Genomic DNA, 13,927 nt, shown 5'->3' with positions numbered 1-13,927 from the left:
CAGAAATAGAAATCGTTTCATGCTGTAATGTAAAAATGAAAGATCAGTGATTCAGTGATGCCTGATTCAGTAAGCTTCGCCCAGCGTACAAATCTCATTTTAATTTAATCATTTTTGTTAGTCTTCATAGAAGACAAGTATAGTTGAGATATAACTATCGGGCTTTCTGTTTCTCTTTATTCAACAACAAGTTCGCATCAATTTTGTAGGAAAACGATCTTCGCAGCGCAGCAACATTTGGACCATTTTAGGATTTGACATTTTAAATTTAAGTTTTTAATCTTATTGTAATTAATATACTCGCGTCTCATAAGTTTAGGATTTGAACTTTTATTATACTGCATATTTGTATTCATAATTTTATTTTCTGAGGGCCACAAGTTTATTAGCCTTTGGTTATTAAGCGTTTAACCCTCGTTAAATAATGTCTATTATTATTATTATTATTATTATTATTATAGTCTTCACGTAATGTTTGCTTAGAGTCCTTAGGGCCGAGACCAAACCATGGTCCTGGGGCACTAGAGGATAGCCAGTTTTTTTGCTTGATAGCACCCTCCTAAAAATGTTTATTAATATTATTATTATTATTATTATTATTATTATTATTATTATCACTATTATCATAACCATCATAATTATCCCTTCCCTTCCCTAATACTCCAGCTACAGACCGGTTTTACTAGCTTAATGGAGTTTAATCGAAGGATAGTTAAACGGTGAATAAACACAATTTTATTCCTCGATTAATTATCCCGCTAACCTCGGGTTTTGAACAACCGGGGTCTGGCCTTCATTTGGCAGAGTCTGCATTTTACGCGAAAATACGGTGGAGAGCAGATGCTATGGAGTTGTACGCATCTAGAGTCATTCTGTTTAAATAGAAAACTCTCTCAAACAGTTACAGCTTTAGTTACAACATGTGCTTATCCAATTCTATATTTTTTTCAGACTTTCGATGACGGTGCTACTGTACTGACGAAGTGTTCAGTAGAAAGACTACAATCCATCCTGAGCCCAGATGAAGCCAAGAACAACCGGCTGATCGTCAGCAGTTACAAGAACGCCGTCCAGCAGTTTTGTAATGAAGGCAAAAGTGACGACAAGATCATGATTGTCGCCTTCGAGAAGGAGTCCAGCGATCCCTCTGGCTTGATTTTGCTCAAAAAACGGAGTTACGAAGCCAGCAAATTAACATCTATTTCAGGGCATGCAGTTGCCAGCGACATGAGGGCCACGACCCGGAAACTGATGTGGGAGGTCAGCTATTGTGTTAGAAGAGCTGACAAGCGTTCCTTGTGTTTAGGAGACATTCTTCTTTCCTGTGCCATAGAAGAGGTTAGAAATAGAGCGAAGAATGATCCCCACGGAGCTAGTACCTACATCTGGCTTGTTCTAGCAGGAGGATTCTCCAATGTACCTGCTCTACGCCTGTATCTGGCACATGGGTTTGAGATCATTGGTGTTTACGAAGTAGAAAGCGAGGTCTTGATGGCAGTACGTAATGTTGGTGACGAAAGCACACGTAGGGTTTTAAAGCAGGTGAAAGGCAAATTGGAAAGCACTTTCCTTCTACCTGTCCTTAAGAATGCTGCCGCTGTACAGCCAGCGATAACATGGATGGCGCCCAATGACATTTTCGCAACCAGCAGCACCGGGGAAAGCCAAGAAAGCCAAAGTACAGAGGTTTCTGGGGTGAAGTTATTCTCACAACAGTCTTCTGTAGCTACGGGAAAAGCAACGGCAGAAAGCGAGTTGCAGGCTACATCCAGCAGTAGCAAGCTCGAAACCCAGATAGCGTGTCCTCACGAAACCCAGGAAGACCAATTTTCTGACGAGGAAGTTATCTGCGAACAATCACTCGAAATCCATATGGCGAGTCCTCAAGAAACCCAGGAGGACGAAATCCAGATGGCGACTCCTCAAGAAACCCAGGAAGACCAATTTCCGCATTCAGGAGTTTCTGACGAGGAAGTTATCTCCGAACAATCACCTGCGGCTACAAAAGTAGGAGACAACCCAGTAGAACAAGAAGATGAAGAGGACGAGGTAAGCAAATAAAAACTAAGACTTAAAGAGGAGAGGTTCTCGGGCCACTAGATCGTTACTGAGATAGAAAGCTACACAGTGAAACCTCCATATAAGAAAGTTCTGCATTGCTAAAAAAAAAACGTTTAACAGTGCTTTTGACCCTATGTTCTTGATCAGTAGAGTTCTACTGGTATACTAATGCAAATGCTGTAATCGGATTGACTGAGCCATTGAACACTATCAGCCATTAGTGTGCAGTGGCTGGAGATCGTCTTGGAAATGGCGACTTTTTTTCGTTTTTCCAAAGTTTTGGAGGAAAATTTTGATGCAAATGGATAATTGAATTTCTGACAAGCCTAAACGAAGGACATTTAGGGTTTCTTGACTTTTAAAAAAGTTGAAATTATTGAAAAAGCTGATGCGCAACTTCGATTTTAAATGGCACTTAAATCCGAGCGATCTTTTTCAGGCGCAAAGTTTAATAATGCGTCAAGAAATAATTGGAAACCGTTATTTGAAGTAAATTTTAGTAAGAGTTCTACTAAAACAATTAGATTATGCGCTCTCGATAGTTGGTTCGGCCATCGGCCTCATCAACTATCACCTTATAGAAATCTGGAGCTCATAATCTAATTGTTAAATAGAACAATGCATACAATATCTCTGTCTCATTGTCCTACGCACCAGGAATACGAGGACACGGCGGGCACTAAGAAAGGTACAAGTTGCGCTGTGCACGATGACGCGCAAGTCGGTGTTGATTCTAGACTTAATATTGTTTCGCAAGTGATCCGTGGTTTGGAAGGAAATAGGGAACTTTCCTCAGACGTTCGCGCCTCCTACACTCAATCTAAATTTTCACCATGTATGCAGGAATTATTTACTTCCTAAGACCTCGCCCTGATTAGTTTGTTGACGCTGCGCGCTTGGCGCGTTAGCTCTTTATGCCGGCTAGAGGTTGACCAGAAACTCGTAGCGTTGATATAGAATCTCTCTTAATTGCAATTCGCACAAAAGTCCTGATGGTTATTCTAATATTGTATCTTACTTGTAGGAGGAAAGTGAAAGCGAGACGCCAAGCCAGCCAAAAAGAAGAAAAAGGGCACATGGTTCACTAAAACAACGAGTAGCTAGAATTGTCGGTGGTGAAACTCAAGAAGATCTCGAGCGGTACGTGTCTAGCTTGGAGTTCAGGTCTTACAGAGACAATTTGAATCTCTTGCACGCGCAAAGCGTTTTAAGATGCGTGGAAGGAATTCCGCAACAAGAAATGATACAAAACATAGTATCTATGACTGAGAAATTGAAGGGAGATATTTCCCATCCTTTTCTGCAGCAACTACAATTAGCTAGACAGCTTGAGAGCTTAAGCAAAATTCGAGATGAGCATATCTTGAATACTGCGAAGTGGCTGATTGACGAAGGAATGGTATCGTTAAAAATTACAGCATGGAGGGATATCGTACGGATTGCCTGGATTGTTTACCGTTACCCCGTACTAGGCCAAGTGCAATTAAGTTGGTCAGAAGCAAAGATTGTGCTGCCTGCTTTGCGAGATCTTTTTGATGAAAAGGTCGCGAGAAACGAGCCCTTGCCTAACAACGTAATCAGGGCACAGCAGTCCAGATGTGACGCACCGTACCTGCGCATTTCCCTTGAATTTCCAAACACACCTCCCGGGGATGGGGATGGATTATGTGACCTTAGAGTTACACAGCTACATGGCGTGTTTGTTAATGACGAAAAAGTAAACGGTGTTCAGGAAATCAATTTTGTCCAACGGGTCTACCCCAGTTCGTTCGGTCAGATCGAAGGAGTCCCAGCAGATTTTGTTGAAATGCGAAGCAGGCTATTAGGCTTTGACACACAAGAGGCGCCAAGGGGTCCCGGAAGAAGGGACTGTCAAGTACCACAACCTCTGTGGCGCGAGGGAAGACAATTTTTACAGGAGGAACTCCAGGGACTCAAAGGAGACATAGATTGCGATCAGGCGAGAATCCTGGGTGACTGTTATGGTGTGGACATCTATAACAGGCTATTGCTGGACATTCGTGGTGTCTATAACGCGGAAACGCTGCCAGAGGAAGATGAGCCTGTTCCAACACTACAAAGGCTTGAGATGGCCAAAAGGGCATTGCGTACAGGATATGCTTTTCCGACAAATCACTATTTTGTCACGAATGATTTGTGGCAAGAATTTCAGGAGGCTATCCGACAAAGAAAAGGCGGTTTCTCCGGAGAGCAGTTTGTTCATCCCTCTCTTTGCAGGAGGGAACGATACAGGATGGAAGTTAATGCAAATGCCAGGAGACGAAACAGGTATGCTGAATAAATAGCTTTCATTACTGATTGTTTCTATCAGTGAACATAAGAGCAGTGAGTCTGCCTGGAGATCCTATGAAGATTTGGCAAGGACGAGGAGAGAGCTGTATTAAAGGGACACTGTCACGATATATTTGCCAAAAGCTGTTATAAATTCACCAAATGGTCCCTACATTTATGTAATAACTTAATTAGCTCTAACTAAACGATTAAAAGCAATTTCGTTACGAACATCGACACAGCAGCATCATTTTTGCACACTTTGAACGATTTTCCAGCCAAACTTGAATTTTTTTAAACCTGACAGCCTAACGCTTTTTAAAAAATCCATATTGCAATCCGTTTCCATCCTCGCTATTGTTAGCCATTCTCACTTCCTAGTGGGTTTTAATCATTTGTCGGGTACTGCTCTGCAAAATAAAACTATAATTGTTCAGCTTCCAGTGAATTGTGAAACGACCAATTTATTTTCCGTTAAACGTGATCTCGACCCCCTTTACCACCCTCAGTGGTAAGTGCAGTGTCCCTTTAATAATAACTTGCCCTCTCGTGAAACCTGGTATAGGTTTGATATATGAAGGAGCTGTGAAGTTCTGTGACATTATCCTTGCCTGGAGATCTTCATAGTATTTGGCACCAGGGTCGAGATGGTGAACAGAAGGCTTTGGAGTCTAGATATAACAAATATGTATATTTTTGACCCACGATTTTTTGCAATATAAAAATATATAGTCCAATTTTACGATTGAATTGACGAGTGCATCCTTCTAAATTCATACGTTTTCTAATTTTATCATTTTCCTTATACACCCATTCTCAGCTAACAGGGACCATTGATGTCACACGCTTTGAGCTTTCTTTTATTTTCCTATCTGACATTCTATATCACTGAAATGTATTTTATTTAGATCTTAAATACCAAACGACATACCCAGAGAAATGTCATTGAATTAGCTTTTCAGGTTACTCTTTAGTAAATATTTGTATTATCCCTAGTTGCTGAAAATAGGTTGTCACATGGCAGAAAATTTCTTTTCAAATGTCCTTTAAGCCAGTGAACGCTTTGGACTTTCCAATGAAACCATGCTCATTTTGTACATATTTCACATAAGTTTATATTGAACACATTCTCCGTTATCTGTAACGGTAATTTACATTAAGCAACAACACATGTTATTATCCATTTAGAAGTGTATAAAAATATTTAAAAGATGATTTGAAAAGTTAAAGGGTTACCAGTTCCCAGAAATAACTAAAAACCTAAAAATGTCAGGCAACTGGTTTAAATAATGTAAATTAAATGTTTACAGCGGAGGTAATATAGTTATACAAAAAAATATGTTAAAATTATCCTCATGATTAGGACAAAGATTGTTTCTTCCGGATACGATGTTTCAAAGGCGGATTTTTTCAACGTCGTATATAATGCAGTGCGCAAGTTCCGAGGACACGCAAATCTAACGACTCTGCCGTATTCCCAGCTAAAGCGACTAGCAGAACACCTTCTGAAGGGTGAGGCAATAGACAGACAGCCACAACTCACAGTACCGGAACAAGAGCATCTTTGCAGTGACAGCTAATCGCAGTGACAGTTAATCATAAGACTGAGTTTGGGTTTCCTGTTGTATGGAACCATTTGGAAGCCGGTCACGGAAATCATCGTAGTTATATAAACAACTTACATAAACACAGCAGCTGTGAAATTAAAGCCTGAAAAAAGATCAGACCTAAACGGGATTTGAACCCATGACCTCTGCGATACCGGTGCAGTGCTCTACCAACTGAGCTATCAAGCCAACTGGAAGCTGATCATGTTGTGAGTTCGTTATATACGCGTAGACGGTGAAGAATGCAAGTGAATATATGAAAGATCATATATTTGAACTGCGGAGAAAGATATGAAGACACGATTGATCATCGCAGTTATATAAACAGCTGTAGCAGTTGTGAATTTAAAGCCTGAGAAAAGATCAGGCCTGAACGGGATTCGAGCCCTGGACCTCTGCAATACCGGTGCAGTTCTCTACCAACTGAGCTATCAAGGCAACTGGGAAGAGTATGAGAAGCGTACGGTGAGGCAGAAGCATACCTTGGGAGAAAATACAAAGAAGTCGAGGGAGTTCCAAATACGATGAAACTTCATTCTGCGGTTGGCAACTCAGCAGAAAAAGTACTGGTGAGGTAAACGTTCTTGTTATTGCAGTAGCTACCTTCATGACGAAGAATTCCAAGCAGATTCAACTTGTGGGTGAAAAGCAGTATTACAAATTGACCAAGATGACGGTGAGTTGGAGGTCTCCTTCATAATAAGACGAAAAGTAATAAGTTTCAAGTGGCTTGCTCAAAAGGATGGGTTGGGGCTTGAAAGGTACAGCATTATCTGCGTAATGGAGCCTCCGGTACCTATTGGCAAAACTGGACGCGCCTTTTAATGTTACAGATCGAGCAACTTAAAATCTTTGAAAATGAAAACAATGTACCTGATGGCCGCCTTACCACCAGTGTCTACAGGAAACCAACACATACTGATCAGTACCTAGCGTATGATTCACACCACCCTCAGTCAGTAAAGCGCGGTATTGTGAAGTGTTTGTACGACCGGGCTAAACGTGTCGTGACCAAACCATCAGTAATCACTGGAGAGAAGAAACATCTGTCATCTGTACTTGTTTCTAACGGATATCCCTCCTCTTTTGTACAGAAGATCACAAAAGCACGAACAACCCCAAGAAGAGAGCCCGTCGCGGAATTTAAATCCAACGCCGTTTTACCTTATGTCCAAGGAGTTTCGGAGTCTCTCCACCGCTGCCTTGAACAACAAGGCATTCGCACCGTCTTCAAGTCCGACACGACACTTCGGTCACACTTAGTGCAACCAAAGGACACCGTCAACCCGGCTAAACAAGATGGTGTTGACTACAGGATTCCCTGTGAGTGCGGCAAAGTCTACATCGGGGAAACAGGGAGATCTATGCAGGAGAGGATCAAAGAGCACGACAGGGATATACGACTCGCCCGTACTCAGACCTCCGCCGTTTCTGAACACACCCACGAGACCGGCCACTATCCTATCTGGAATGAGGTCAAGTTTATTGATCGAGATCCTCACTGGTACACACGTAGGGTCAAGGAAGCTATTCACATAAGACTTCACCCTAATAACATCAACAAGGATAGTGGAATTGAAATTCCTGAAGCATGGATGCCCACGATCAAAAAACACAACAACAGGAGAACGGTACAACAGCGGACCACTGAGGGAACACCTACTCGCCAGAACAATGGAACAATAGGAGGATCGAAATGCACCAATCACAGCCGACCTTTGTGATGTAAATGATACCGTGCAATCAGTCGACCTTATCGCCTGAAGACTAGCAGTAAGCAATCGAAACGTCGCGATCTACATCTCAAGTGACTACATCGTGAGACAAACGATAATACACTTTATTATTACATCTACCAGGATGAATAACAAAAACCTTTTCCTCGACAATGTACTAAAACTTGACTGAAAACACTAATTGTGGTACTTTTGTTAGAAAGAACTGAAAAGAGGGGTATTTTGATAACTGCTTTTCACATTCCATTTCCATTTAATTCAGTTTTTGCTTTGAGTGGTTGTAAATTACATTACTTAACGAAATTAAGTATATGTTGCAAAGAACTGCAGAGACTCGAACACATTGCTATTAATACTCCGTTCAAAGTCATAGTCAATTTTTCATTTTAATTGTGTTAAGTTTACTAGGAGTAGTTAACCAAGTGTGTAGCTCACATTTTCTCTCGTGAGAATGAAAGCTCACAAAGCATGAGTTTCGCTAGACCTGTGATTTTCTATCGTTACTGTCCTTTGTACATTACGTTATCATGTTTCAGGCCGTTTCTGCTTATCTTTGGGCCTAACATACCGTTTAAAAAGTTTGCAGAAAAATAGTTTCGTTTGTAGCATTTATGGTCAAATGAGTGCAGACTTTTAGATTCCCAAAGTAAAACCGTAACAGGAAACATAAAAAACGGAAATTTCATATCGATAAAAATATGATTAAACTTGTAAAATTGCTAAAAAGTTATTTCTGTCAAGTTTCAAGTTAGCACAAATGATATAGCAAGTTAACTTTTTCCCATATACATTGCTAATTAAAAGCGACAAAACGTTACTTGCAGTGACATCTAACCATTATGAGTATAAATCTACTAGCATTCTACCACGAATGCTACTCTCTGATTGGTTACGCTACTCACTGTCTACTCTGTGATAGACAGTGAGTGGCGTAGCAGTGTGCCCTTGTACCTTGTAATTAAAATGACGGCCGCTTCTTGGCGTTTTGGAAGAGGATTTAGATAAAGTTTTGAAGGACGAGTAGATTTATACTAAAACAATCAGATTGCTCGCACTCCATTGCTATTGCGTGATAGTTGAAAAGTTAAAGGTTGAAGGGTTGAACACTTTTTCGTTTAACTTGCAAACTACTTTGTCGTTTTTTGTGGAAATTCAGAAAATGAAAGTTTAGATGTTATTATATTCAGAAATGTTAGTAACTTAACAAACTGTAATGGGTGTATAACCAAAAGTTTCAATCAAAATGAAAAAAAATGAATATCGTTTAATGGCATATTCCTGAAGACTTGATACAGTTTTGTTATTCTAGATTAAGCCTACTCGACCCAGAGCTTTTTAACTCTGCCTTAGATGTGCGAAAACTGTCATCTGAGCCGGTCCCAAGCCCGGATAAAAGAGGAGGGTTGCGACTGGAGAAAATCTCTCCATTGCATAAAAAAGTAACGAGGAAACAGTAATTTCTTTCAGAAAATCGCATTTAGCATATTGTGCAGTAAGTGGTTAAATTGCCGGTGCTAAGGACCTTACCTTGCCAAAGTTTTTGCTCCGCCAATATTTTGCAAACGTCATCACATTGAGTGTTACTTTACAGACATGAACGTAACCTCGAGTTCACTTTTTGATCTGTCGAAAAAGGACGAAGAATCCCCGCAATCGATAGACAATACATACATTTCCCCCCTAACATGAAATAAACTTTTCCCTTGAGCATACGGACATTCTTTCAGCATGCAAACGAGGTAGACCGCTGCCGTTTGGATAGCACCATATCATTTCTCGTCCCAAGGCCTCGCTCCTTTTGGTCAGCAACAAGAATCGCGACCTCTGGCCGGATCCGATTTTCTGAACATCCGCTGAGAATTTGTTTCGTACTCTCAGCCAATCAGATTTGTCAGACTTGACTCTGAGTATGTGCAGAGTGACGGGAAGTCCGCGATTCACGAACTTCCGGTGTTGAACCCGGCCAGAGGTCAAGAGTCCTGGTGCTGACCAAAAACGGCGCGGCCCCTGGGGTCGAGGATATGGCACTATATAAAACTGACGTGAAATTTGTAACCAGCCTCTTTCGTCTCGTTAAGTTGGACCAAGGTGAGCTACCTTAAAGACTTATCTGAACGCCGTTCGTTATTTCGGTAAAATTTAAAGCAAGCGAACTAGACCTAGGTCAGGAGCATTTTAAACAAACCGAGGAGATTCGCTGATAATTTAAATCTTTAAACTAGACATCGAGCGAAACATTGATAGGTAGGCCTGTCCCGATTGCGCTGGAAAAATCGCAAGTGCTCAAAACATGGCAAAAAAGTACTTAACTAGTGCTCGATTTCTATAAAAAGTGCTTGAAATTTAGAAATGGTGCACGAAAATTGCTCGCAGTTTACGTTTATTTCCCAGCAGATGTTTATACATATTCCTAGTTTTATCAAACTTTTAACTAAACACGAAGTCACGATCCAATGAAAATCGCCTGTTCCCACGGTTAAAAGGACCATAGCACGCGCATTTCCATCACAACAGTCAGCCGATCAGGCGACAAGCTAAAATTACTCGTACTCGGCTTTACTGAAAACGTTTCAAACACAAAATATTGCATTTAACATATGGAAAATTGTGAAAAATGTGCTGAAATGTTTTCCAAAAAGCCAAAACATGCTCAAATTCTGCTCAAAAGTCAATTAAGTGCTCACAAGTGCTGCAAATGTAAAATAGCGCTCCAATTTCGCCTACCCTCCTTTCGCGCGCTCCTAGCCCCCAGGATTTCGCGCGGCCATTTTTTTCTCGCAAATTTCTTTCGCGTCACGCACGACGGACTAAGCGAAAGAGGGACTACTCGTAGTCTAGTACAGTGCGGTTCGGAGCGGGCAAGATGGGCGTGTCTCTTGCTCGCTCGACATTGCTTGCATTGTTCCCGCGGAAAACTAAAAAACTCTCAACACCACCATGTAATAAATCCTTTTATTAGCAAGCTTTTTTGGCCAAGAGAGCTCGTCTGGCCTTTGTCTTGGTCAATAACAACGCAAAAGAACGAGGCCAATATTCAGGCAAGCATCTTGACCGACAAAGATTGTCAACAACTTATGTATAATGATACAGTTACAGTCGTGGAATAAACTGTTCAGGTTAATTTAAGATGTTACGATTAACGTAATGCGATGCATTTGTGTTATACGTTTCCCCGTTTAGACATTCAACACAAGATGTCATCAAGTCAAACCAACGGTAACACCTTTACTCATTTGTCTACTGAATGGATATTTTTATTTGTGCATTTCTTTCTTTTTTTAAAAGAGCCACAAAGAAAATTTAGGGGCTTTTTCAAACGGGTAAACTCTCAAATTCCTGTTTGTAGCACAACAACAACAACAAAACACACAAAAAGATTAACTCAATTCAAAGCTTCCTGAAAAGAGCTGCGTTACTCAAGCAGTCTAAGGCCAGGGTCAGGAATGTAAAGTAGAATTATGGTTGGGCAGCTACATCTTTTGTTCTATTTGTTTTACGAAGCTGAATTTTTCCCGTCATAAAGGTGGCCAAAGATGGTTATAATTTAGCATAGCCCTAACTGTGGAGGCCACTAAAGATACACACTAAAAACGAGTATTTTGCTTTTCCCGCAGAAAACAAGGGAGAGACAGAACCTTCTGCAGGTAACATATAAACAACTGTCAATTTTTATTTTTAGGATCTGTCTACACTATACCGAACGGCTCATTATGTCGACATGAAAGATACTCCGGCCTGGTATGAGCAGAAACGACCGCGCAGCTTGGCTCCGTTACGTTTTGTGTGAACGAAAGGCCTATCCTATATGGTTTTCGCGCCGGCCCAATAACTATACGCTATAGTGTAGACATAGCCTTATTAGGTCAGACTAACAAAAATGAGGTTTTACGTGAATCGGACAAGGGTGCGAAACCTCTGAATAGTAAAAGTTTTAAAATAACAGGATGATATTGAGGTTTAATTCATTGCAAAATGACATTTGTTTGGTTTTCTACAGGGGACGACATAAGAGAGGTGGTGCAGTTAAAGGAGAAAGAAGGTAACATGTGAAAAACCTGTCAAAAAAATAAAGTTTCAGGGACAAAGGATGTGAAACTTTTAATAGTACAAGTTCGAAAATTGCAGTTTGATTTCGAAGTTTAATTGGTAAGAAAATGACTTTTTTTGTCTTTTCTACAGTTGTGCCGGAAAAGACAGATGGAGGTGAGAAACGAGCTTCAATAACCTCTATTATCATTGTTATACATTATAAAATTTCTGCAAAAAAGGAAAAGTTGAGAACATAACTGACATACACGTTGGTTTCTCTATAGATCCTAAAGAAAATGTGGAAGCCCTGAGGGCAGAAATAAGCGGTAAATATACCAAAGTTTGTCATTACTACTTTTTTGAAAACGACGACGTTTCGACCTTAGGCTAACATCACTATCCAGTCAATACTATATTTTATGATAACTGCAGAAATTCTCGCCCGCTCATTGGCTAATTTTCATTGTCAATGTGCGGACAGACACATGAATTTATAATTTATGTGATGCGGCAACGAGCGAGAGCGGACAATTTGACAATTTGTTATGTAAAAAAACAAACTGACGTTAGTTTTTCATGCGTCTGTCCTGTTATTGAAGATGAATTTCTTTCCTGGCTTTATCAAATTCTAGAAATATTGTTATACTATTTCCATTGTAAATATCTATTGCTAATGTAGTATTTAATGTAGTTTTTATTATCTGTATTTTTTAGAGGGCCAAAACATGATTTGTAATGTTAGTTACTGTTACGTGTCACCCTCATAAAATAAAGTCTCTTACTTACTTACAATATTCTTTTTCAGAATTAAAAGAGCAGTTGAAGCTCTCAAACAGTAAGTTTTCAAATTCTGTTTGTCTGTATATAATTCTTGATAGCCAAAGAAACACAAACTCGCCAGTCATGTAAAAAGCTTGCAAAATACAGTAATGCCTTTTGCTCATTGGTTGTAATATTATCTGACGTTTGATTGACTGTTGTCCTAAATCGGAGTGAGTAATACTTGTTTGTGACGCTAGCAAGAAAATTTCCCTAAAATAGGAAAAATAGAAATGTGTTAAACAAAAAACTTATCTCACAATTTTATGTCTTTCTTTCATTTTTAGTGCGCTGTTGGCGTTGCAAAAGAAAAGGCCACAGGGCCAAGGATTGTACAGAAAGAGGGGGAGGGAGAAGGCAGTGGGGTGGCCATGGGAGGGGACGTGGGTGGGGGAGAGGAAGGGGAGGGGGAAGGGGAGGGGGAAGAGGGGGGGGAAGAATGGTAGTCAGTATGGGAGGGGCAACATTTTCCGTCTCGTCTTAAATTTATTCTTATTTAACATAAACGGGGGGGGGAGAGAGACAGAAAATGCCAATAGGGAGGGGAATGGGGGCTAAGAGGGGGGCTATATTTCTAAGGGTAAGGGCATAAGTTATATAAATTTTGTAAATAGACGTTGAAATTAGTGTATGTAATAATAATAATAAAAAAAAATGTAAAACATATATACCAAAAAAAAATCGTTAAGATGTATTGTTAATCTTGCATTCTAAAAAGTTGAATTGCTGTAAATAGTTTTGTAAATAGAATTGTAAAATACACGATGTTAACTTAAGTCTTATTTATTGTAAATGTTGTTGTACATAAAATTGTATATATTTTAACCTCTGTAGAAACAACTATGTAAATATATTATTGTAGCTTTAGACTTGGGCTCGGCGCTTCCCACGGGAACATGTAGTGTCTTTACAGTCTAAGTGCCTATTGGACGTTACACATTGTCAAATGTCAAACCCTTTTCTGTAACAAAAAACACACAATGAAGAGCTTAATAAAAGTGTCCACCGTTTTATTTATTGTGTATATTTTGTTTTGTAACCCCCCTTAGCTGAGCCAAAATCCCCTTTCCAGGTCTTACATTCATAGATTGACATAGATTTATTGATTGATATCATGTATTCGTAGGATATTGTAGTTGTTAGAATAAAGTTGTTCTTTCCAGATAAAAATATTTCTTTGATGATAAAATGGCGTGTGGTACCTCAAGAGGAATAGGGGTCTGATTATGGCTGAAGGACCTTCTAGGGTAGCATAAAAAAATCGTTTCCATCAGAATTCAGCTTCCGATAAACGACTCTAAAGACTTTTAAGTGCCGATATGAAGTGTCACTCTTTAATCTCTGACGTGATTAAATAATATACACTTAAATATGAAATATCAA

General features: G+C 39.9%; 2 protein-coding genes across 5 annotated transcripts; both read left to right on the top strand.

Moving 5' to 3' along the window:
- The first annotated feature begins 840 nt into the window (after positions 1–840).
- LOC145476099 (uncharacterized) lies at positions 841–5,933 on the top strand. The gene is made up of 3 exons (XM_081455342.1): positions 841–2,049; positions 3,086–4,350; positions 5,717–5,933. Exons 1-3 carry the CDS (start codon positions 841–843, stop codon positions 5,931–5,933), a joined length of 2,691 nt encoding a protein of 896 aa, XP_081311468.1.
- On the top strand, positions 5,465–13,892 carry LOC145476097 (uncharacterized). Of its 4 annotated transcripts, XM_081455341.1 has the most exons (7): positions 5,465–10,912; positions 11,311–11,340; positions 11,694–11,735; positions 11,876–11,899; positions 12,010–12,051; positions 12,531–12,560; positions 12,832–13,892. In XM_081455341.1, exons 1-7 carry the CDS (start codon positions 10,846–10,848, stop codon positions 13,026–13,028), a joined length of 432 nt encoding a protein of 143 aa, XP_081311467.1. In that variant the 5' UTR covers positions 5,465–10,845; the 3' UTR covers positions 13,029–13,892. The 4 variants fall into 4 exon arrangements, 1 of the variants encoding a protein (XP_081311467.1); XR_014046817.1 differs by lacking the exons at positions 12,531–12,560; positions 12,832–13,892 and having other exon boundaries at positions 5,490–10,912; positions 11,311–11,899; positions 12,010–12,035; XR_014046818.1 differs by lacking the exons at positions 12,010–12,051; positions 12,531–12,560; positions 12,832–13,892 and having other exon boundaries at positions 5,490–10,912; positions 11,694–11,963.
- Positions 13,893–13,927: the final 35 nt, after the last annotated feature.

This window comes from Orbicella franksi, unplaced genomic scaffold, assembly GCF_964199315.1.
Source record: "Orbicella franksi unplaced genomic scaffold, jaOrbFran1.1 SCAFFOLD_43, whole genome shotgun sequence".
Lineage (NCBI taxonomy): Eukaryota > Metazoa > Cnidaria > Anthozoa > Scleractinia > Merulinidae > Orbicella > Orbicella franksi.
This window is presented reverse-complemented; position numbering and strand designations above follow the sequence as displayed.